Source organism: Watersipora subatra, chromosome 10 (genome assembly GCF_963576615.1).
Source record: "Watersipora subatra chromosome 10, tzWatSuba1.1, whole genome shotgun sequence".
Taxonomy (NCBI): Eukaryota; Metazoa; Bryozoa; class Gymnolaemata; order Cheilostomatida; family Watersiporidae; genus Watersipora; species Watersipora subatra.
In genome coordinates, this window is record NC_088717.1 from 48,989,755 (window position 1) to 49,017,678 (window position 27,924).

The 27,924-nt window shown below is 33.1% G+C and overlaps 1 protein-coding gene across 2 annotated transcripts; it reads right to left on the reverse strand.

Annotated features, from left to right (window-relative positions):
* Window positions 1–928: 928 nt before the first annotated feature.
* Window positions 929–27,839, reverse strand: LOC137405608 (cytochrome P450 3A8-like). Of its 2 annotated transcripts, none has more exons than XM_068091929.1 (12): window positions 27,708–27,839; window positions 23,060–23,156; window positions 22,543–22,595; window positions 20,853–21,063; window positions 18,347–18,429; window positions 16,792–16,970; window positions 15,208–15,441; window positions 13,261–13,385; window positions 8,740–8,861; window positions 7,074–7,211; window positions 6,192–6,354; window positions 929–1,255 (listed from the first exon to the last, which is right to left on the reverse strand). In XM_068091929.1, exons 1-12 carry the CDS (start codon window positions 27,776–27,778, stop codon window positions 1,175–1,177), a joined length of 1,557 nt encoding a protein of 518 aa, XP_067948030.1. In that variant the 5' UTR covers window positions 27,779–27,839; the 3' UTR covers window positions 929–1,174. The 2 variants fall into 2 exon arrangements, with proteins under 2 accessions (XP_067948030.1, XP_067948028.1); XM_068091927.1 differs by lacking the exon at window positions 27,708–27,839 and adding an exon at window positions 25,171–25,308.
* Window positions 27,840–27,924: the final 85 nt, after the last annotated feature.

Genomic DNA, 27,924 nt, shown 5'->3' on the forward strand with positions numbered 1-27,924 from the left:
TCAGTGAACAGGGACAGGTTCAAACATACAGGCATCTTTGGTCTGTTGCAACGGCTACCAAGAGGAAAAGTTTACGTATTCCCACCTTTGAGTGTAGCCATTGCACAGTTTCTGGAAAGTCTAGTAAGACCCTTTGTTAGGTATTTTATTAGATTAGATTTACCATTTTATTGTATCTTCTTGTTATTACTATGATAGCAGCATTTATTTTTATCTTCTAGTTATTACCATTATAGTAACTGTATATTGTATCTTCTAGTTATTACTATAATAGTAGCTGTATATTGTATCTTCTAGTTATTACCATAATAGTGGCTGTATATTGTATATTCTAGTTATTCCCATAATAGTAGCTGTATATTGTATATTCTAATTATTACCGTAATAGTAGCTGTATATTGTATCTTGTAGTTATTACCATAAAAGTAGCTGTATGTTGTATCTTCTAATTATTACCATAAAAGTAGCTGTATGTTGTATCTTCTAGTTATTACCATAATAGTAGCTGTATGTTGTATTTTCTTGTTATTGCCATAAAAGTAGCTGTATGTTGTATATTCTAGTTATTACCATAATAGTAACTGTATATTGTATCTCCTAGTTATTACCATAATAGTAACTGTATATTGTATCTTCTAGTTGTTACCATTATTATAGTAACTGTATATTGTATCTTCTAGTTACTACCATAGTAGTAGCTGTATATTGTATATTTTAATGTAGGTATTACCACAGTAGTAGCTGTATATTGTATCTTCTAGTTATCACCATAAAATTGCAGTTTTAATTTGAATCATTTGGCTATTACCATAATAGTGGCTGTATATTGTGTCTTCTGCTTTTTCCTTCCAGCCGAAACTGAATCCTATTGTTGCTTTACAGCCTAAGTTTCAGGATCTGATTTTCCATAGAATTAACATTTATTTTTCTATAATAGTTAATAAATCATGCTCACTTGACAGCTTGTTAGCAGACCTTTGGTAAATAGGCATTATTTGGTGGTAATGCAAAATGTATTTTGTAAACGCTGGTGAAGCATTTCCCAGGCGGGGTTGGTCAGCAGTCAGCAGTTTCAGCAGTCATTGCAAAGAGGACGCAACTGTAATAAGACTGTTCACTCTATGAGAGAAACTTCTAATTTTGGCTATAAAATAACAATTATAAGACTGTTCCGCTACTGCCTCTCTTCGAAGGACACCTTTATGGTTGTCTCCGGCACTAAATCTAGAACAGCCTTGAACTTGACTGGTCTGTCCTTTAAACAAAAATAGGATGAAGTTATTTCACACGTTATGAAGAGTGTAAATTATCAAGTCAATCAAGCTGTTGAAACGAAATCTAGTCTGCTAACTAAATAAGCTTAATTATTTCAAGTTTTCACAATCAAAGCTTCAAAAAGGTTCAAAGTCTAAAGCTTCTGTCTAAATGTTAAGTCTATGGCTAAATATTGGCAAACTCTATGAAGATAATCTATGGCTAAATATTGACAAACTCTATGAAGATAATCTATTGCTAAATATTGACAAACTCTATGAAGATAATAAATGGCTAAATAAAATCTCCAGTTTTACTTAAAAAACAAAAGTATATACAAAGGTAAATCTTATAAGTTTGTGTTAGATTTACTAAATTAGAACTTTTATACAAAAAGCAAACATTTCCCTAGGGCCAGTGTACAGATGTATAAAAGTAATATATGATTAAAAGTTTATAGGTTCGGGTAAAAGTCACCAACTTCCATAGACTGCTTAATGGCTGACTACCAAATAATGAAGTAAGAATTACAGCTAAATTATTTGATATGTTTATTTATTATGTGTTCCAACTATTTCAAACTCTGGAAAGTCTGCATTTATTCCATTGAAGTTCAAATTTCTTTAATTTTTAGGTGTACTACATTAGCAATCGTATTTCACTCTCTCAAATATTTTGACTTGACGTTTGGAAATGCTTATTTACTATTGTTGTAGTTGTCATACAAAATGCTTTACTTTACACCCAGTTGGTTAGCTGATCAAGTACAATATAAAGTGTGTTTAGTGAATAACTCATCAAGTACAATATAAACTGTGTTTAGTGAATAACTCATCAATACAATATAAACTGTGTATATTGAATAACTCATCAAGTACAATATAAACTGTGTTTAGTGAATAACTCATCAAGTACAATATAAACTGTGTTTAGTGAATAACTCATCAAGTACAATATAAACTGTGTTCAGTGAATAACTACTCAAGTACAATATAAACTGTGTATATTGAATAACTCATCAAGTACAATATAAACTGTGTTTAGTGAATAACTCATCAAGTACAATATAAACTGTGTTTAGTGAATAACTCATCAAGTACAATATAAACTGTGTTTAGTGAATAACTCCTCAAATACAATATAAACTGTGTTTAGTGAATAACTCATCAAGTACAATATAAACTGTGTTTAGTGAATAACTCATCAAGTACAATATAAACTGTGTTTAGTGAATAACTCATCAAGTACAATATAAACTGTGTTTAGTGAATAACTCATCAAGTACAATATAAATTGTGTTTAGTGAATAACTCATCAAGTACAATATAAACTGTGTTTAGTGAATAACTCATCAAGTACAATATAAACTGTGTTTAGTGAATAACTCATCAAGTACAATATAAACTGTGTTTAGTGAATAACTCCTCAAATACAATATAAATTATGTTCAGTGAATAACTCATCAAGTACAATATAAACTGTGTTTAGTGAATAACTCATCAAGTACAATATAAACTGTGTTTAGTGAATAACTCCTCAAATACAATATAAATTGTGTTCAGTGAATAACTCCTCAAATACAATATAAATTGTGTTTAGTGAATAACTCCTCAAATACAATATAAACTGTGTTTAGTGAATAACTCATCAAGTACAATATAAACTGTGTTCAGTGAATAACTCCTCAAATACAATATAAACTGTGTTTAGTGAATAACTCATCAATACAATATAAACTGTGTATATTGAATAACTCATCAAGTACAATATAAACTGTGTTTAGTGAATAACTCATCAAGTACAATATAAACTGTGTTTAGTGAATAACTCATCAAGTACAATATAAACTGTGTTCAGTGAATAACTACTCAAGTACAATATAAACTGTGTATATTGAATAACTCATCAAGTACAATATAAACTGTGTTTAGTGAATAACTCATCAAGTACAATATAAACTGTGTTTAGTGAATAACTCATCAAGTACAATATAAACTGTGTTTAGTGAATAACTCCTCAAATACAATATAAACTGTGTTTAGTGAATAACTCATCAAGTACAATATAAACTGTGTTTAGTGAATAACTCATCAAGTACAATATAAACTGTGTTTAGTGAATAACTCATCAAGTACAATATAAACTGTGTTTAGTGAATAACTCATCAAGTACAATATAAACTGTGTTTAGTGAATAACTCATCAAGTACAATATAAACTGTGTTTAGTGAATAACTCATCAAGTACAATATAAACTGTGTTTAGTGAATAACTCATCAAGTACAATATAAACTGTGTTTAGTGAATAACTCCTCAAATACAATATAAATTATGTTCAGTGAATAACTCATCAAGTACAATATAAACTGTGTTTAGTGAATAACTCATCAAGTACAATATAAACTGTGTTTAGTGAATAACTCCTCAAATACAATATAAATTGTGTTCAGTGAATAACTCCTCAAATACAATATAAATTGTGTTTAGTGAATAACTCCTCAAATACAATATAAACTGTGTTTAGTGAATAACTCATCAAGTACAATATAAACTGTGTTCAGTGAATAACTCCTCAAATACAATATAAATTGTGTTTAGTGAATAACTCCTCAAATACAATATAAACTGTGTTTAGTGAATAACTCATCAAGTACAATATAAACTGTGTTCAGTGAATAACTCCTCAAATACAATATAAACTGTGTTTAGTGAATAACTCATCAATACAATATAAACTGTGTATATTGAATAACTCATCAAGTACAATATAAACTGTGTTTAGTGAATAACTCATCAAGTACAATATAAACTGTGTTTAGTGAATAACTCATCAAGTACAATATAAACTGTGTTCAGTGAATAACTACTCAAGTACAATATAAACTGTGTATATTGAATAACTCATCAAGTACAATATAAACTGTGTTTAGTGAATAACTCATCAAGTACAATATAAACTGTGTTTAGTGAATAACTCATCAAGTACAATATAAACTGTGTTTAGTGAATAACTCCTCAAATACAATATAAACTGTGTTTAGTGAATAACTCATCAAGTACAATATAAACTGTGTTTAGTGAATAACTCATCAAGTACAATATAAACTGTGTTTAGTGAATAACTCATCAAGTACAATATAAACTGTGTTTAGTGAATAACTCATCAAGTACAATATAAACTGTGTTTAGTGAATAACTCATCAAGTACAATATAAACTGTGTTTAGTGAATAACTCATCAAGTACAATATAAACTGTGTTTAGTGAATAACTCATCAAGTACAATATAAACTGTGTTTAGTGAATAACTCCTCAAATACAATATAAATTATGTTCAGTGAATAACTCATCAAGTACAATATAAACTGTGTTTAGTGAATAACTCATCAAGTACAATATAAACTGTGTTTAGTGAATAACTCCTCAAATACAATATAAATTATGTTCAGTGAATAACTCATCAAGTACAATATAAACTGTGTTTAGTGAATAACTCATCAAGTACAATATAAACTGTGTTTAGTGAATAACTCCTCAAATACAATATAAATTGTGTTCAGTGAATAACTCCTCAAATACAATATAAATTGTGTTTAGTGAATAACTCCTCAAATACAATATAAACTGTGTTTAGTGAATAACTCATCAAGTACAATATAAACTGTGTTCAGTGAATAACTCCTCAAATACAATATAAACTGTGTTTAGTGAATAACTCATCAATACAATATAAACTGTGTATATTGAATAACTCATCAAGTACAATATAAACTGTGTTTAGTGAATAACTCATCAAGTACAATATAAACTGTGTTTAGTGAATAACTCATCAAGTACAATATAAACTGTGTTCAGTGAATAACTACTCAAGTACAATATAAACTGTGTATATTGAATAACTCATCAAGTACAATATAAACTGTGTTTAGTGAATAACTCATCAAGTACAATATAAACTGTGTTTAGTGAATAACTCATCAAGTACAATATAAACTGTGTTTAGTGAATAACTCCTCAAATACAATATAAACTGTGTTTAGTGAATAACTCATCAAGTACAATATAAACTGTGTTTAGTGAATAACTCATCAAGTACAATATAAACTGTGTTTAGTGAATAACTCATCAAGTACAATATAAACTGTGTTTAGTGAATAACTCATCAAGTACAATATAAACTGTGTTTAGTGAATAACTCATCAAGTACAATATAAACTGTGTTTAGTGAATAACTCATCAAGTACAATATAAACTGTGTTTAGTGAATAACTCATCAAGTACAATATAAACTGTGTTTAGTGAATAACTCCTCAAATACAATATAAATTATGTTCAGTGAATAACTCATCAAGTACAATATAAACTGTGTTTAGTGAATAACTCATCAAGTACAATATAAACTGTGTTTAGTGAATAACTCCTCAAATACAATATAAATTGTGTTCAGTGAATAACTCCTCAAATACAATATAAATTGTGTTTAGTGAATAACTCCTCAAATACAATATAAACTGTGTTTAGTGAATAACTCATCAAGTACAATATAAACTGTGTTCAGTGAATAACTCCTCAAATACAATATAAATTGTGTTTAGTGAATAACTCCTCAAATACAATATAAATTGTGTTCAGTGAATAACTCCTCAAATACAATATAAATTGTGTTCAGTGAATAACTCATCAAGTACAATATAAACTGTGTTTAGTGAATAACTCCTCAAATACAATATAAATTGTGTTCAGTGAATAACTCATCAAGTACAATATAAACTGTAATTAGTGATTAGCTCATAAAGTACAATATAAACTGTGTTTAGTGATTAGCTCATAAAGTACACTAATGTATAAATGGTGTTTAGTGATTAGTTCACTCAACCATCTGGATGTTTGCTTTAATAGAGGTGTAAAAAGCTACTGGCTCAGTCTAAAAAATACTCACCGGTGTTTCTTTGTTCCTCTCTATCTTAAATGCTTTCAGAGTAGCGACTATAGTCATCTTCATCTCTATGAGGGCAAGACGATTCCCAATGCACTGTCGGTTACCAATTCCGAAAGGCATGTATGATGCATGCATTTCTTCTGTCATTTGCTCGGGCAGAAATCTACAGATATCAGTCTACAGGATAGTTCAAATAGTTTCTCCTAGCAAAAATAGTAGGTCAAGCTAGTTGGCGAGTTTTTATATAGATTGCAAATATCATATAACTGTATTTCACAGTGTTCCTGTGATGTTAACTTGTGATGATCTTTTATACATTTTTGCAATGCTAAATTTATAATTGATAAATCGACTGATGTGGCCTATATAGTAGTAGAGTACCTACAGTGACCTATGCAGGAGTTGAGCTACTTCAGTGACCTATATGGTAGTACACTAATGCAGTGACTTATATGTTGGTAGAGTAACTACAGTGATGTATAGAGAAGTAGAGTAACTGCAGTGACCTATAACGTAGAGTACAAATAGTGACCTATATAGTAATAGAGTAACTGTAGTGAAATATATAAAAGTGGAGCCACTGCAGTGACCTACATAGCAATAAAATAACTGCAGTGACCTATATGTTTATAGGTTAAATTCCATTGGCCTATATATTGGTAGGGTAACTTCAGTATCCTATTTAGCAGTCGAGTAACTGCTGTAATCTATATAGTAGTAAAGTTACTGCACTGACTCATACACCAGTAGAATAATTGTAGTGACCTACATGTACATAGTATTCAACCTATTGCTACTGCTTTTTGCTCACCTATCACCCTGTAAATTATAAGATAGTATTTCAGTTGAGCTGGGTCAAAGGCTACAAAAATTTCTATTTACCTATCAGGATCAAATTCTTCAGGTTCTCTCCAAATCTCAGGATCTCTGTGGATTGCCCAACTGGATGCTGTCACAGCTGTTCCTTTCTTTATGAATATATCCTTGATTGTTACGTCCTCTGAAGCTTCCCGGTCAAACCTGATATCAAACGCTATTGGAGTCATTGGCAAATAACATTTTTTCTATAGAATTTTGCCAGACAAATTATCACAGTTAATAACATAATAACTTTATCATTTTAATGTTGTTAGTAGAACAAAGTATGAAGAGGATGTTATACAAGTGGCTTTTTATTAGAAACATGCAAATTGGTAAACAATCAGGGCATGAAAAGTAAAATATTACAAAGAGTCAACCTAGATATAAATTAATCTCTGTCAGTCCGACAGATCTGATATTCACCAATCTCACTATAGCTATTAAAATTTTGGAATTAAAATCTTGCATCTTTGTGGATTTGAACTCACGATTGGTACAAATGCAGGTTTGCAATCCAGTTGTCTAACCACCGGTCTACGAAGGCTCTAACATTCTAAAGCCCTTACTATATACTTTATACCCCCTTTTCCCAATTTTACACGTTAAATGACATAATAGTTGAAACTCCATTAATTCTATGAAAATGATAGACTTTCATGAAAAAAATTTGTTTTTATTGGACTAGGGCACCGTCCTCAAGTTTCATGAAGACTTTTTGATCCTCGCCGTACTAAGGCTAACTTGCTTTCCACAAAACGATATCAACAATAATTCCTCTCCAAATTGAAATTTGGCAAATGTATTTCAGTTCACCAGTATCCATTATGTTAAAAATGGGTTTGCAAACAGATAAATGATACAATTTTGATTAAAAGTTTACTAAAATGCACACTAAAACTTACTTCAAGTATGTTTTTAGTAAGCTAAATTCATTTAAGTTAGGTTCAGCGTTTATGTTGCACGTCTGTCTCGAGCGTAAGAACTTTGCACTTAGGACATTGTAATGTTATATTTTCTTGCAGATCATAACCACAAAAAGCACTAAAGTTATTGTAGGTAACTATAGTTACTAAGGTTAACATATTGTTTTGTTACTAATTTTTAATAATGATGATTTTGATTATTTTTATCAAGCAGTGTGATTGCATTAAATAATTGCTATGGATTTATATACCACTCTATACTTCTATACAATATTTTCACCATATGATGCTAACACTGAAATGAACTAAAATAATATAATCGTATACCAAATAATATTCATTGTAATCGTAGCAAAACAGATTATACATGTATTTAGCCAATACTTGCTAAAACTTTCACATTTACATTTAAACACCTTTACGGTTTTATTTCTGCTCCTAATTTATTTCAATAAACACTTCTTTCATGATATGAAATTTAAAAGTTAGTTATTTGAAAAAGTTTGAAAACTTTTAGAATTGCTTTATTTGTTCTCTCAATTCATTTGAGCAGCACAAAAAAAAGCTTTTCCCATGGTACGAAGTTCAAAAGTTAGAATGGTAAATGTCGTAAGTATATGCTAAAAACATACATATTCTGTCTAAAGACCTTTTTATTACCTAAGCAATGCTGGGCTTTTAACTAGTAAGACAATAAAAATACCAATGAAATTAGTAAAAGACTAATAGATTGATGTAGAAACATATTAAATTGAAAGTCTTACCTGAAGCCCTGAGGGTAAAGTCTCATCGTTTCCTGAATGCATCTGTCTAGATACTTGAGTTCATTCAGTTGCTCTGGAGTGACCTCCTCGGTCTCACACACAGACATGATCTCTTCATACAACTAAAACATTACATAATGTTCAAAGGGTGTCTAATAGTTGTACATGTATTTAATGTATACCTGGTCATGGGCTTTATGATTCACTTTTGTTTCACAGCAACTCTATGAGATTTACAGCAACTCTATGAGATTCACAACAACTCTATGAGATTCACAACAACTCTATGAGATTCACAACAACTCTATGAGATTCACAGCAACTTTATGAGATTCACAACAACTCTATGAGATTCACAGCAACTTTATGAGATTCACAATAACTCTATGAGATTCACAGCAACTTTATGAGATTCACAATAACTCTATGAGATTCACAGCAACTTTATGAGATTCACAACAACTCTATGAGATTCACAGCAACTTTATGAGATTCACAACAAATCTATGAGATTCACAATAACTCTATGAGATTCACAGCAACTTTATGAGATTCACAATAACTCTATGAGATTCACAGCAACTTTATGAGATTCACAACAACTCTATGAGATTCACAGCAACTTTATGAGATTCACAACAAATCTATGAGATTCACAATAACTCTATGAGATTCACAGCAACTTTACGAGATTCACAATAACTCTATGAGATTCACAGCAACTTTATGAGATTCACAACAACTCTATGAGATTCACAACAACTCTATGAGATTCACAACAACTCTATGAGATTCACAATAACTCTATGAGATTCACAGCAACTTTATGAGATTCACAACAACTCTATGAGATTCACAACAACTCTATGAGATTCACAATAACTCTATGAGATTCACAGCAACTTTATGAGATTCACAACAACTCTATGAGATTCACAACAACTCTATGAGATTCACAATAACTCTATGAGATTCACAGCAACTTTATGAGATTCACAATAACTCTATGAGATTCACAGCAACTTTATGAGATTCACAACAACTCTATGAGATTCACAACAACTCTATGAGATTCACAACAACTCTATGAGATTCACAATAACTCTATGAGATTCACAGCAACTTTATGAGATTCACAATAACTCTATGAGATTCACAGCAACTTTATGAGATTCACAACAACTCTATGAGATTCACAACAACTCTATGAGATTCACAACAACTCTATGAGATTCACAATAACTCTATGAGATTCACAGCAACTTTATGAGATTCACAATAACTCTATGAGATTCACAGCAACTTTATGAGATTCACAACAACTCTATGAGATTCACAACAACTCTATGAGATTCACAACAACTCTATGAGATTCACAATAACTCTATGAGATTCACAGCAACTTTATGAGATTCACAATAACTCTATGAGATTCACAGCAACTTTATGAGATTCACAACAACTCTATGAGATTCACAACAACTCTATGAGATTCACAATAACTCTATGAGATTCACAGCAACTTTATGAGATTCACAACAACTCTATGAGATTCACAACAACTCTATGAGATTCACAATAACTCTATGAGATTCACAGCAACTTTATGAGATTCACAATAACTCTATGAGATTCACAGCAACTTTATGAGATTCACAACAACTCTATGAGATTCACAACAACTCTATGAGATTCACAACAACTCTATGAGATTCACAATAACTCTATGAGATTCACAGCAACTTTATGAGATTCACAACAACTCTATGAGATTCACAACAACTCTATGAGATTCACAACAACTCTATGAGATTCACAACAACTCTATGAGATTCACAACAACTCTATGAGATTCACAGCGACTCTATGAGATTTACAGCAACTCTATGAGATTCACAGCAACTCTATGAGATTCACAATAACTCTATGAGATTTCCAGCAACTCTATGAGATTCACAACAACTCTATGAGATTTACAACAACTCTATGAGATTCACAACAACTCTATGAGATTCACAGCAACTCTATGAGATTCACAATAACTCTATGAGATTTCCAGCAACTCTATGAGATTCACAACAACTCTATGAGATTTACAACAACTCTATGAGATTCACAGCAACTTTATGAGATTCACAACAACTCTATGAGATTCACAACAACTCTATGAGATTCACAACAACTCTATGAGATTCACAACAACTCTATGAGATTCACAGCGACTCTATGAGATTTACAGCAACTCTATGAGATTCACAGCAACTCTATGAGATTCACAATAACTCTATGAGATTTCCAGCAACTCTATGAGATTCACAACAACTCTATGAGATTTACAACAACTCTATGAGATTCACAACAACTCTATGAGATTCACAACAACTCTATGAGATTCACAACAACTCTATGAGATTCACAGCGACTCTATGAGATTTACAGCAACTCTATGAGATTCACAATAACTCTATGAGATTCACAACAACTCTATGAGATTCACAGCAACTCTATGAGATTCACAATAACTCTATGAGATTTCCAGCAACTCTATGAGATTCACAACAACTCTATGAGATTTACAACAACTCTATGAGATTCACAACAACTCTATGAGATTCACAACAACTTTATGAGATTCACAACAACTCTATGAGATTTACAACAACTCTATGAGATTTACCAAAACTCTATAAGATTTACCACAACTTCTTAGTACTTATTGTACAGTAGTACTGTTTCCCTCCAGTTGTATGCATTTTCACAGAGCGTTTTGATTTACTATTATTTACTGTTTTTTAACTCTTTCGCTACAGTGAGTCGATGTATCGGCAATCAGGGTAATAGAAGTACAGACCATAAGCTGCTGTATCGGCAATCAGGGTAATAGAAGTACAGACCATAAGCCGCTGTATCGAGTAATCAATAGGATTTCACTTTTCTTTTAATTACGAAGCCTACACATTAGCTAGACCAATCAAATTTTGTCTTCTATGAAGCGACGTTGTTGCCAATCCTGTGCAAACAATCAAAAATCTTTTTGCTAAGCAATTCCAATTCTATTTATTTTTTAAAACGTTAAAATTGGATCACTATCATCATGGCAATAAAAATTCCACTGCGCTCGGTCAACACAAAGGAAGCGCCAAAGATTTTGCGAGAGTTGGATTGACTAAAAGTTTTGTACTTATCTTGTAGGAAATTTGGTCTTAGATAAGATGCAATTTATATTAAAACAATACATGCATTGATTCTCGAGATATTGCATAAATACTAGTGGTGTGTTGAATTTTTGAAAATCTGTTAGAATTAATTTGGTAAGAATGGCGATTTTATCTCAGTAGCGAAAGAGTTAATTGCAGTACAAACCAATATAGGTTACTTATACAAGCCTTAAACATACTTATATAAACCTTAAACATACTGTAAAACCTCAAATTAAACACCATCTCTATTTGACCACTACCGTAGGAGAAGGGCTGAAAAATAGAACGCTACCTTCTAATTGACCGCCATCTCCATTTGACCACCACTTTGACATTATTTGATCACTACGAACCCGTCATAGAACATCATCAGTAGAAAAGTGTCCACAAAATCGTTTTAATAATGACTAGATTACACCTAAAAGAATTAATTCGTTTGTCCTTTCTGTTAGTATATGTCACTTGTTGTTGAATATGTATTTGTAGCATTTGATAAATTATTGTTATTATATAACTTTCAAATTTGTAGATTTATAGCATTTTATTTGATGGAATCTTTACGGTTAGCTTAACTCGGCTTACAATGGATCGATGCTCATAACTCCTTTTCTATTGCACATAAAAAATTAGGTTTTGCTACAAGCTGTAACAAACGTATTAATAAATGCAACAAATTTTTATGCATTATTGTTAAATACAACTTAAAAACTAAAATATGCTTACAAATTTAGAATGAAATAAAAAATTGAAAGCTCTAACAATTGCACAGCAGGGCACAGGCTATAACATCAATGCAGGTTAATTGCAAACAATAGATATCAATTAGTAGAGATATATTTCGGATTCCCAATGCATATTTATTTAAAAACTACAAAAATTTGGAAGCAAGTTAGCAAATTCATTGCATCCAAAAGGGTTAATGTCGCTCCGCTCAAAAGAGATTGTAAAATATAGGTGACATTTGGTTTGCCCATAAAAGGGTTAAATTAATCTTTCTAAAATTTTGGTGAGCTTTTTGAAAATTACAACGTCAGCCTTTATTTGAACGCCAGCCTCTATTTGAACGCCACCTCTATTTAAACGCTACTATAGGAAAAGGATAAAAAATTAGAGCACCATGGCATTCAACCAAGGTTTTACGGTAGGTTTTGTGCAAAATAATGAACTGAAACAACTCGCGAACAAATTCACTTAATGAACGGCCGTTCAGATCGTATCTCGTTTATCAGCTGGGGAGCATATAAACGTATGTGCGTCTGTACGTATGTGCGTCTGTACATACGTACGGTAAAATAAAAAGATATGTACTAAGTTGAGTCACCTTTTCTTGCACATCTGGATGCATGGCGAGTTCATAGAAGATGAAGAACATTGTGTCAGCAGTTGTCTGGAAGCCAGCAAACAAGAAAAGTATGGCATTTCCGATGACTTCATTTTTGGTCAATCCTGCAACATATCCCTCTTTATTTCTCAACGTTTTTAAAGCAGTTCTGTTTAGCGCATGCCTAAAGCTTCGCTCTTATTTTTTGACATTGCTTTCTGAATGTACAGCACACCTATTATTATAACGATTTATTATTACCAGAATTGATTGATTAATTGATAGATTGATTGATCAACATTCTACGATTCTTACTAGGCTGTCTTAATTGTATTAGCTCAACAGCAGGATTTTAGGCAGTGTGGAATTTCAGGAAGGTTCTGTGAATTTAAGTGATAAGATAGATAAGTGGTGGTGTGGTTATTTTAATTCTATACAAAAGCAAGATTGTGTTGGGTATATCTCATGTATGGTGACATGAGAACAATAGCAAACAACCATAAAATATTTAAAATAAAATTCTTGTCATTGGCAAGGAGAAAATATTTCAACTCAATTTATTTCTCCTTTGCTGTCATTTTATTTCACAATCAGAAATTTTAAAAATTTAGACTACTTGCAGGTAAAAAACTTTCCTTCGGCATATTATAAATACGCTTTTACTAACACTTGTTCTGTTGGAGCGGACGTTGTGACGCCAGACATTTTATTTTGTATGATAATGATTTTATATATAATGTAATTCGACCGCTCTACGTAAAGTTATACTGATATAAAAACAATTCCCAAGTCGTTCTATGAAGGTTACATACATTCCGACTAGTTCTACTCCTTTATTATGATTATGAATTCAAGTTGCTGTATATTCGAAATTAACCAAAGATTGATCATATACAAACAGAAATGTTCAAATTAGCAAAAAATATGGACATCAAATAGCTAAACTAAAAGACATAGCTCTCCTATCATTACTGTTTGCCATTTTGTGATGGATGTTTCCAGAATCATATTGACTGCCTATTAATATCATTGAGAGATCACAGTAACTAACCTTAAACTCGGTATCAAAACGGCTGTTTCAGCACCATTATACTGTTACCTGAACTCCCTTCAATGGTCTTTTTACAAAGACTAAGCTGTTTGGATAACACAAACTTTTGTTTTAAAACCAAAAAATTATAATATTTTCAAACAATATGTTATTGGAAGGTCATATTTAAAGAATATAACTTTTCCACACAGCAGCAGCATATAAAAAACTATCTCACTTTATGATCTTTGACTTGTTTCTTACCCCTTCTCTGCTATTATGCGACCAAAATGAGGTGAATGAAAAATGGGCGGATCATTTTCAGCACTTATGGCATAACAATATATATACTTTTGACATATAAAAGAGATTAAAATTTGGATTCACATAAGCAGGTTGTGTCGATGACAAATATCCTTTTTTTATCTTTTAGATTGGCTCTTGTGTTCCCACATATAACGGCTTGCATCCCTTAGGAATGCAACCACCCCGATTGACAAGCTCTGGTTTGCACTCTGATACGTCCATGAAATTTACCCTCTAGACTATGATGTTTTGGTCATATCAAATCCTATATCATTTTTTCATTTGTGCAAACCAAATCAAATGGAAACTAACTCAAATCACTACAGAGGGTATTGGCTTCAATTATTCGAGTTTCCAAGTCACCATCATTGGAACTCAGCTCTGGTTTTATTATTTATGTAGATTGTACTAAAGAATACTGTGCATGGGTAACTCATTATGGTATGTTGTCATATGTAATCAGCTAGTACAGGTATTACTAGATATCATATACAATACTCTGTACAATATTATCAAACAAGAAAACTGCTACCATAGTTACTAGCTATGGTAAGATAATCAAATACTTTGATGAAACTGTAGAGAGAAAGAATATTAATTTGCTTATTTACCTTTGTGAGTCCACTTTCGGCCTTTTTCATCTTTCATAAGAGGTGATGCCTTAGTTTCATCAACAAGATTGTCAGCGAGAGTCTGTAAAAAGTCAGTTCCTCGTTCTGAGTCATTTCTTCGGGCTTCAATCACGTTTTCACAGAGCAGATGGAAGTACTTGGTGCAGTTGGCATCAACCAATCCAAGGTTGAAGGTTTTAGAAGCAAAACGTGCCACACTTGGTGGAGCCATTACTACAACAGAAGTTCGATGAAGATGTTCACCCATACAAAATGAAGGGTTTTTGAGTTAATTACAAAGAGAAGAAACTAAAACAATGTTTATTTCTAACAACTGACTGGTAACACAAAGTAATCCATAAGGAATTTAGTAAACTGGCACAACTAGCATACTGTAAAGTAAAGCACACTTAAGTTGTTATCCTACTATAATGATGCATCATGAATGTGTATGTACTATGTTATTGTGTGTACTATCCTGTGTACTAGCGCTTGTACTATCACATGTATTATCATGTGTACTATCTCGTGTACTATCACATCTATTATCATGTGTACTATCTTGTGTACTATCATGTGCAGTATCAAGTGTACTATCATGTGTACTATCTCGTGTACCATCGCTTGTACTATCACATGTATTATCATGTGTACTATCGCTTGTACTATCACTTGTATTATCATGTGTACTATCAAGTGTGCTATCGTGTGTACTGTTGCGTGTTCTCCTTTGTGTACTGTCTCGTACTTCATCCTATGTACTATCATATGTACTACCCCATGTAGTATCGCAAGGATTATAATGTGTACTATTGGGTATACTACCCCATGTACTATCGGGCTTACTATCGCAAGTACTACCGCTCGCAACATCATGCCTAGATGCGCATTCAGAATATTATTCAGAATCCTGAATACTATTCATGCCTACACACAATAACTGATGTCTTACCTTATTTCTGGTTATGATTGTAGTAACGCTATTTTTTTAAACTTTCAGATTCTACTAGTATTAGAGCATATCTTACAAAAAGTATTCAAGATAATAAACTAGGCAAAGATAAAGGTGTAGAAAACCTCAAATCTTTAAAAACATAGAATCCCGCCAGAGTCTGCCTTTGCTATCATTGGAGACTGTTTTATAATAATTACAGTAACAAATATTGATGTCTACAATTCTTTTGGTGAAAAGTGTTTTGGAGACCCAATATTGTTGAGCAGCAAGCCTAGATTACTTACTTATTTAGCAAAGTTAAAAACTCCACATTTTAGACATTAAGGAATGTCTAATACACACCGCAGTTCTACTAGAAAAAGCCAGGCTGAGAATAAGGAATGGCAAAATTATTTATAATTATTATGATTACTATTAATATTATTGTTATTATTATTGCTATGTTGCACCTATGTGGCATCCACACCTATTGCACTTAGGCATTTCTGGTACTTACGATTACAAATGTAAAATAATTCAAATTCAAAATAACAGTACTTACATGTAGCATTGAGTGTCAAATATCAAATTAAGCTGTTTTAATTAAATAGTAAATAAATGGAAATTCTGAACACTTGTTAAAAACTTACAAACCAAGAAGATGGTGATTGCATTGCGTATTTGGTCAAGCAGGGTGGAGTTGGCGTCACTCTGTGCAGACACAGCAAATGCATTCTTCGCGAATTCATTATCCTCTTTTGTTTGTGTTTCAGCATCAAATCCAAAAGCGGTTCTTGAAATGACATCAAGTGTGAGAAGATTTGTTTTTCTGCAATCAGAACAGTTTACAAATTTTTAAGGTATTCTAAAACTTTGCAATAACTCGTGTTGCTAAAATCTGCAAATGTAGTTTATAAATAAGAGTGTAAGACCAAAATATGCAGCAAATGACAGCAATGTATGCACAAAAAGACAAAATACAACTAGAAAAGCACTCTGAATCAACAGCTCATCATCATTATTAACAGACTGATCGGTGATTGATTAATAGATCAATTGGTTCATAGATTGTTTGATTACAACCCAACGAAGCCAGTAATTAAACTATCATTCACCAAGAATTACTAGGAAGGAATGGCCAACATCTCGCTGTGAGTATGATAAAAGATTATGAGTCAGGAATTGTTAATTAAACACTATCCTGTTCAGTTTACTGTTGCTTTTGTATCATAAGTGTTAAAAAGTTAGTGCTACCAGTGTACCGAAGTTGGTCTAGAGAGTATTGACACACGACATTAGATTATAAACGGTGAGATGAATCAATCAGTAGCTTCATAGACAACCCCTGACTTTGGCATTGTATAGGTGTTGCGACGAAGGCTGGTTAGAACTGTACCCAGCCTGCTCCCAGAGGAGACATTGGCTGGCCGATGACTCAGCCTAGCCAGACTGAGAAGCCGACAACAAGCAAACTAAACCGGCTAACATTGGCCAGAAGGACTAGCTGGTCATTGAGCTAGATGGACGAGCCCTTTCATATAAAAGAGCAAGCTGGAGCCCCACCCATCACACATTGATGGGCGTGCTCATACAAGACCGTACTTTGCTATAATAAACTTTCTGTTGTAGCTCTTAACTGTTCTTGCTTAAAGATACTCTTATTCTCAACTCGACATGTCTAGTTCTATCAAGAGTGGAGAAGAAAGGTGTCACGACGGATGCTTTACAGTACACATGAAGACTTAACTTCAACCTAATAAATGTATCATATTGATCTCACTGATATTCTACTTTAGTTATCAAGAAAAGGAGTTGCAATTAAATAATGATGTGCCTACTTTACTTGGATGTTGGAATTTGGGAGTATTATCAATTCTATCCACTGTCAGATCATTCCTTTATTTAGTAGTTGTCTGATCTTTTCTGCAAATTTACTAGCAAACAAAAGTAGTTGGTTTCTGTAAATGTGATAAACTGATTTAAGCCTAATATAGAGTTGATGACAAAGGGAGGTTAAGCTGTCAAAGTTTCATCAGATTTTCCACAAAAAACATATATTGCTCATGCGCCGACACTTACTCAAAACAGGCTATTTCTGCTCTTGACAACTTAAACCTTTCACAAACAATTTCTGAGAAGCATTATAAAATGTGCAAAACAAGAAGGAGTCAAAAGATCTGGTAAACTGGTAAGAAGTTAGCTCACCTTCGTATGTCAACAGGTTGTCCTTGTTCCTTCCTCAACACCTCTATAAACCTGTCATCACACTTCTGAATGGCCGGCATCAGCTGCCAACACAGATGAGAAAAGGAATGAATATAATAAAACAACAGATATGTTAACTTTTTGTCATCTTTCTTGTTAAGCTATAAGACTCACACTTGTTAGCAAAACTTTCTTAATGTTTCCCTAAGAAGTGTGAGTCTTATAGCTTATACTGATCCCTAGTTTCTAATAAGTAGGTAGTTTGTGCATGAAGGTTGTAGTGAAAATATAATATTACACTTAACAGAGTGTAGGTGAAATTCAAATGTGCTGGCAAATCACTAGAGGATGGTCTTGAGCTAAATCCAATTTTTCTTATGGCAAAAGTCTGCACTTCTTAGGTTGGTACATAACGAAGAACTTCTTTGATCTAAATAGTTTGAATCTTATTAGTATTTTACTGAACTAAAGTGAACAGAATGGAATTAGTGAGTTGCTATAAGAGGAACTAATAAGTATTTTTATTATTGGTCTCTTTGTTTATATTACATTATATAAAAATTGTTGGCATGTCTATTGTAGCAAGTAATTTCTTGCTGCATGAATATTAAATTTTGGTTTTACGGCTTCAATCTGGACTATTATGGTTTATGAATGCTTTTGAAAAGAAGACATCATAAAACCGATAATATTTTGTGAGAATTAGCCCTGCCTCTTTTAACCCAGTTAGTATTATCAACCTTGTCTCTTATGACCTAGTTTGTATTATTAACGCTGTTTCTTATGACCTAGTTTCTATGATTAACACTGTATCATATGACCTAGTTTCTATTATTAACACTGTTCCTTATGACTTAGTTTGTATTATTAACACTGTCTCATGACCTAGTTTCAATTATTAACACGGTCCCTTATGACTTAGTTTGTATTATCAACACTGCCCCTTATGACCTAGTTTGTATTAATAACACTGCCCCTTATGACCTAGTTTGTATTATTAACACTGTCCCTTATGACCTAGTTTGTATTAATAACACTGCCCCTTATGACCTAGTTTGTATTATTAACACTGTCCCTTATGACCTAGTTTGTATTAATAACACTGCCCCTTATGACCTAGTTTGTATTATTCACACTGCCCCTTATGACCTAGTTTGTATTAATAACACTGCCCCTTATGACCTAGTTTGCTATAATAGTATTTTTGTTGCTTCATTTAGTTTCTCTCATTCTTTCCTTCAAATTCATCCAGAATTTTAGGATTTCGCGACAATGTAGCTATCTTTACATCGGCTCACAGTTTCAACAAACAATTACTAAACAAAAATTAATTGCTTGCAATGACCTAAAAATATACAGTGAAACTCGGATAACTCAAACTTCAAGGGACCGAGCAAAAGTGTTCGAATTATCAGAGTGTTCAAGTTATCAGAGCACTGTCACAAGTCCATGTATTTACTTATTTATTAGTAGATACATGAACATATACAAACTATAATATAAATCAAAAGCACAAATGGCTTGTTTCAAATTAAATGCTTTTAATGTAAAGTTTAAAACGTTTTTATCAAAAAGTATAGAGATTTTTCTATCACTTGAGATTGGTTTGTTGTTTGAGGTGATATTATTGCCAGGACGTTTTTTTAGATTGACATTGGCAAAACTTGATCGTTGCTGAAATGCTCAAAAGAAAAGACATCTTTTTCTTTTGAGCGTTTTACCCACGATCAATTTTGCCGATTTTTCTTGAAGTTCATGCAAAGATTAACTTACTTTACCTGGCATTCGTTAAGAGCAACACTCCGAGGCAGTTCAATTAAAAGTTTTACGAGGTTTTACGGTACATTGTATATCACTAACGTTTTTTGAATGGATACTTATTGAATGTACACACGTATTCTGTGTTTAGGTCAAATGATGAATAGTTTTTTTTAGCTAAGGCAACGTATACGTTTAATTACCACAATTTTTAAAACGTTTTAAACATTCAACATTCCGACGTTGATTCAACACGGAATCTACGTCGGAAAACTATTCATCACGGGCTAGCCGGGTCACGAACTCAAGGATTTTCGCCACGCAAATACAAAACAACATGCTGTTTTTTGTTTTGTATGTGCGTGGCGAAAATCCTTGCGCCCGTGACCCGGCTAGCCCGTGCTATTCATCGTATAACAGTATAAATCAAATTTCACCAAACCTTTAGAACAGCCGTTGACAAAAATATTTTGCCGATGGAGGTAGTAACGACGCTTATGAATTACGAAAAGTTGAGGTTTACCTCTATGGCTTGGAATAAAGTGATTTTCTAAAGCGATAGCAACCGTTTCGGTAGCCGTTGGGCAAAAAACAGTTCGAATTAACAGTGTTGAGTTCGAGTTATATAGAGCCATTTATCATTGCGTGGGAACGGACCAAGCAAATCCAGTCGAGTTAACCATGTGTTCGCTATATCCGAGGGCGAGTTATCCATGTTTCACTGTATCTTTTTCTGTAGGAAACTTACCCGTTTTAGTTTTCCTGAGGAAAACTCTGGTGAAAGCATTTTTCTCACAAACTTCCAATGTTCTCCACCAGTAGCGAATAGGCCTTCATCAATGACGCCACCAAATACAAGTTCTCTTCTGTTTATGAATTTATTGAAGTTCTTGATGAATGCTTCTTTCAGCCACATGCCATCATACACCATCAACACGGGAGTTGTCCCCTCAAAGACTCTGTCCGAATTTTAATAAGGGTCTCAATTGACCCAAAGTTATCTAGTAAGCATTAGCATTGTTTATTAGTGAGAATCATAAATTAATGTAATTGGTATCACTGCTATTAACCTAGTCAATAACGATAGCAAGTTTGACAACCCTGCTAATAGTAAGAATAATTATAATGGGAGTTCATAATCATCAGAAATTTTTTGGATTCAAATATATTTTTCTGGCATATCAGTTTCTAACAATCTTTGCTGATATCAATATCCGAATTAAAAAGGTTCTTGTAGGCAAAGTTTCATCTAGCCCACAAAAAGTACTCATACAATCTTTATTAAAACTTAATATTTTTGGGTATTTCCTTCCTTAGTGTCAACAACAGAAAAGAATAGGCTATTTAAAATGTCTAACAAAATGGTACTGCATGTGAGAGCATTTTTATTTGGTCAGAGCTTTATTAGAACTCAAATGTTCCTGAATTTCACTGATTGTTGCCTTATAAACACACTTGGTTTATTGACTAAAAATCTATCACTATGGATTTGAAATAGCAGCAGTTAATTATTTAATAATTATATTATATTATATTAAATATTAATGATTTATAAATTATGATTCGTAGCACACACTGCAGAGGTCTTAGTATATATGTTCGATGTTGTTACTGATTGGATGGCATAAAGACTCATAGCGTAAAAGCATCAGAACCAATCAGCTAGCTGTCTTATATAAATATATATACAGTCAGTGAATTAAATATATATATATATATATATATATATATATATATATATATATATATATATATATATATATATATATATATATATATACATGTATATATATGTAGTCAGTGAATCAAAGCATGTTACATAGAAGCGAAACAAACTTTAACTTATGAAATGCATAGTAAGTCCTACAGGTCAAGAGGTGAATTAGGCCTCTAGGACAGTTATGAATTGTCTTTAAGTGAATTTGATTAAAAATATATACTATTAAATTTTTATTAAAAACATGTGCTATTAAATTTTATCAATTAAACAGTTTCAAGGTGCTAATAGTTGAAAAAGTCCAGAAGCTGTTTTTATATTAGAATTTACTCTGTTTAGTTTTACAGGTGTTAGTAAGTCTCAAAGGTGCCTTTTTCTCACAAACATCAGACTTCAAATATTCCTCTAATATTACCTGATATCAACTGCGGATGACATTTTTAAGTTTTATTTTTCACTCTCTAAGTTCTCATATTTAGCTTACCGCTGATAATATATTAAATAAAACAGTTTTAAAATTCTGCTACGACAAATAAACAAGAAATTTTAAACACTATCTACAATATAAAATCAATTTTGGCCCAAATAAAAATTTATCCAGTTGTGTTTTAAACTGAAACACAACTTCAGTTTTTGTTAACAAATAGTGATTACCAATCATTTTTCGTCAACAGTTCATTTTCAGCATCATTTAGCGTTGCAACAACTCTGACTGACTTACCCAACAAACTTTCCATACTTCGCTCGTAACTTCATATCTATGTTCATTATGTTCTAGAAAAGATAAACTGAATTATATTAGTCTCATAAATTTTTATGTCTATGTACGCACACGGTAGAATAACTCATTCTTCTGTTTCTATGTCTATGTTGCAATGCTGTTATAACTTCATGACACAAGATGAACACAATATACACACAATATACATACGATATAAACACAATATAAACATGATATAAACACAATACACACAATATAAACACAATATAAATTTGATATAAGCATGATATAAACACTATATAAACACGATATGAACATGATATGCACATGATATAAAAACGATATACAAATGCTATAAACACGATATGAACGCGATATAAACACGATATTAACGCGATATACACTTGATATAAGAACGGTATAAATGTGATATAAACGCCTTATAAACCCGATGTAAATACGGTATAAACACTATATAAATCTAGATCGATTCAACAATCACTAATCAAATACTAACATCTCCATAGAGAGCCATGCCATTTCCAATCAGTGGGTAAGGTTTGGGTCCAGGAATTCCTGCTTTTTTGAACATGTTAAACGACCTTGTTGAGTACCTAAAAATTATCAGTAACAGAATCTTGATGTAGTAACTTCATAGACAGTTGTTTGAATGAGAGCAACCGTGGTTTATTGATCTAGAACATTCCACCAGCAACCAACTGGTTGGGGATCAATGTCCAAAAGCTCACCTGTGGTAACATTATTTTTCTTAACATTTTCTCATGCTTTTTCGAATTATGCAATTGTAAAAATGGTTTTATTTACTTCATTGATTATTATTTTACAATTTACTAAATTGATTGTCAACTAACTACTAAATTTAATTTTTACAGATTTCGCAATTATAATTGTCCTTGCTCAAATACTTAAAAATGTTTTTCACTTTTCTTTAGAACTGGACAGTATACCTCAGTTCTATACGGTCAAAGATTCTGAAGGTGATGTGCCATTACATACACTGGTGAAACAATAGAGTTATTCAATGGGTAAGCAGAATTTCTGCTAATATATAAAATCTATATCTATTAATAAACCATCAGCTATGGGTCAAGTTAACTCGTGTAATAGCATCATTTAAATGCAGTTCCCTTAATAGCTCTATGTGACAAGATAGAATATTACCATTTTTACCAAAGATAAATACTGTCACTAGTCTCTAACTGCAACTGCAAGCTATTACAGCCAACACGTGTTTACAATTGTTTGAGTTGTTCCTTTGGTATTATGGTGGTGGGAGCAAGCTGGCTCATAGCTGGGCCATCTCATATGCGTGACCCAGTTGGAAAACCAGCCATGCAGCCCTCACACACACGAGTTGGTCTAAAGTCTAAGGAGGGCGGAGCCTAACCAGCCACAAAGATATAAATAGGAGTGATCACAAAGAAGAGACCAAAGCATCTTGTGCCTTATCGGTATATATTTGTGTTATGATAACTGTTTATCTACAAATAAACATTCTTAAACTTTAACTGCGAGTTAATCCGGAGGGTGGTGTAGTGAAGTGGAGATTTGGTTAACTTCCTTTACGTGATACACAATCATTATCGTAAATAAAGAGAAGCAAGCTTCATTATAAACTTGCTAAACTTTTTAAACTAGACAATGGTTGGCTCATCAATAAAGTTTAAATACAGTTTGGCTTTTTATACGAACGACTAAAAACTCTTCGGCAAATCTGTTTTTAGCTAAAGGCAACATGACATGATTTAGTTTTACTATGGCATTAAAACTTTACATTTAAAACAGTATTTTAAGGGAATTTTTTTACATTTAACAAAGATGTTTTGTCCTTGGAATGCCATACTAAGGCTATGTCAGGTTATGTAGACTTTGGAAAGCTAAATACTCATTACATTAAGTTTAATAGAAAATATAAAACAACTGGCCAAAGAGTTTATAGAGATTACTAATATTACAGTCCTGCTTCTATTAATGTACTGAACTTTCACTTATATAGCTTCAGCATCGCTGTCTTGTATACAACCGGTTGAGTTCTATATACCTAACTGTATTCTATACAGAAATACCAAACATTTTAATAAACTGGGCCAGTGGACTAAGCAGAGATACAGAAGTTAGGTGGAAACCTGGCAATTACACCGTTTCCATGCTTCAAATGAGTTGACAGCGATTTCAATGATTGGGAGTACACTATTTAGATCTTTCCGAGATCCGGGCTCCACCCCTCAAAACAAAACTCGTTAAAGTGGACTCACGTTAAGGTCACGACCACTTTGCAATTCATGCGAAATCAACTAGTTGCACAAACTAAGCCACAAAGATCTTGATCACAATTGCTTGGCCAAGCATTATCGATGCAGGTCCATCGGCAATGAGCATTTTATGATGTCAAATACTGTAGTACTTTCACAGGAAATGTCTTTGCACAACTCTCAGCTTGCTGCATAAAGAGTGCCATTCGCATTGTTAGACCACTTGCTAACCGATGATGTTATCTGCATCATTGTGATCTGACAGCTCTGACATGCTTTAAGTTATGCTATCTAAATTTGCTTAAGTAGCAAACTGTTAATTGTTTTGGACTAAACAAGATTACTAAATACTCACATGTACAGCAGTGTAACAGCTGGAACTCCTAGTAACACCCAGAGGGGTATTTCAAAGCCTCCTAATAGCATGTTGATAGAAATGGTTTTAGTAGTTTGCACTAGTCACTCTTTTCAGCTAGTGCACGCAGGTCATACCAGCTCAATATGACGGCAGTCTAGGTTAGCACGGCTTTATAAGATAAGCCGGCAGTCTGATGAGGAATCAATAGCCAATATTATCATGATGCAACATTGACAATTGCATCATGATAAAATCAGGTGACCTGCGTGGGCATGGCATCATGTCACATGTCTTTATATTCACATAGCATGTGCGCGCTCAAATTGGGAAGTAAGTATTCCTAATATGGGCAATAATATGAGCCCTTCATAAGGCTTCTTTGAAAAAACTCACTCATCTCCAGGTTTTTGGCACTTTAAATACTGGTTACTGCGGGCCCACTTACACAAATCTGTATTTTCAATTTGAAAGATATTATTAAATTACTTATGTTGTTAATTGAAGCTCCTAATTATGAGAAGTAAGTCAGATCTACAGACTGATCCACATATCAAAGCTGGTTCACATTATTGGGTTAGACACACAATACTTTCATGATCGTCTGTGATAACAATGTTCACTATCACTGTGTTTCTATGGTGCGTATAATTTGCAAATTTGAGCCAATCCGCAAGTTATCCGGGTCATGGTATAACAGCATCAATTCGCAAGCGAAGCGAGTTTTGCGACCCGCTAAACTTAATCGAATCCATCATGCTTGTGAATCATGAAAACTGCACTTACGAACCATGCGCATTAAACTATTGGCTATTACATTCTAAATATTTTCACGCTTAAGTGTTCTGAACGATTGCTGCTAAGCTTAGCTTAGCGTGACAAGAATGGGTAGCGATTTAATGAGTCATTGATTAGGCTAATACTTCACCTATAGAGTCAAGCGCTGGTGTTAAATTTGCATTGGTAGGTGTTCATTGAAACACTTGATTGCAAAGTAACTCAACTTGGGCACAGCCTCAAATTCAAGTCACGCGAATTATGCAAGTCATGCACTAGTGTTACACTGTACATGCTACAAATTTTTGAGCTTCGAAGTTGTGGTTTTAATCGTAGGTATGAGGAGGATGTATTTACATAAAACGCAGGAGTGGTCGCACAACTCCCAATTGTTCGTAGCTGACGAGTTCACATGCTATGAAAAAATTCTTGCACAACTCCACGTTTTCTATATTGTTCTGTTGCGCTTTTAGCTACAAATGGGTGCATGTTTTATATCGCGGCTGACACTCCTAAATTGTGTCTAAAGTCAAATGTCAATGTCAAAGCGTGTAGGAAGTTTGTCTTTCAAGTTCGGAATTAATATTTTTTATTTCGGAGATATTATTTTTAAAATGTGTGCGTCAAAAACAGAGCTGCGTAGAGATGCTGTAAGGACGTCACTGATGAAGACAATGAAAATCCAACCTTCAATCCCAAAGATTTGTGCAATAATACGATTATTGATGTTTACATCATGCGCAGTACTTTGTTGTTGATACGTTTTCAAAAATACCCCCTTCTTTGAAATGGAGGTTTGAATCGCCTTGAAAAATTAAAGATTTAAAGATTTGGCTTTTTAAACCATTTACATTCTACGAAGATGGAAAACACGCCAAAAATTTGTAGTGTGTAACACTAGTGTTGGAAACGTAGTGACTAACACAAACCCTTCTGTTTACATCGGTGAATAGTCTGATGCACAGCTTTCTCACTATACAATGCATACACAGAAATGCTGAAATATAGTATCGCACAAACTGTCATAAAAATATAGATCAAGCACTCTCTGACAGTCAATCACCGTCACCGAATCGGTGCACATCACAGGCTTTTGTAAATACTCGGTGAACTATCGGGAACATTTCACAGCTGCAATACTTTCCCGACGTACCAGCGTTGCTTCGATAATTTCATATGTTTACTGTGCACATAACCTTATTAAAGTAAGGCTTGATAGCAGAACAAGGAAACCAGTACTAAACTGTTGTTTTAAACTAAACTGTTTAAAATTAGTTCAATGGGAAACACCACATGACTGATGCAGTGATCACTGCAGGTAATGATTCTCTCAGATGATCATGGTGGTAGGTCTAGATTTCGGATAATGAAATGTTGTGTGTTACGTATCTGTGAATGGTCAATTGAAGCAAGACTTGATAGCTACCAGAACATGTAAACTAGTACTAAACGTGCTCCACTATTCAGAGGTCACAGATCAAACTAATCATATGTCAGACAATCACCAGAGTGTGATTCTTCTATTGTAGAAGTCTCATGCAATTTCATGGAAGCCTGATGTGTTTTGCACAAGTCCGCAAAAACATTTCAGATAACAGCGCATGAAGGAGCGTGTGTATGTTTAAACCACTTGCTAATTGTCATTACCATGTTCACCTATTGGCTAGCAGATCTGATATACTGTAAGTTAAACTATATAAGTGTTCCTCAGATAGTAGTTGTAAACAGTCCTTAACTAAACAGGGATCACAAACGCTTACATGTACAGCAATGTAACAGCTGGAACTCCTAGCATCACCCAGAGGGGTATTTCAAAGCCTCCTAACAGCATGCTGAGTGAGAAGGACTTAGTAGTTCCTACTAATATTCAGTAGTTCTTAACTAGCTCTGCTAATCAGACTGCAAAGCTGTAGCAACCGGCCCACATAGTGACTGTCGCTGGCATTAACTGCCCTTGATGCTGTGGATTAGCCAATC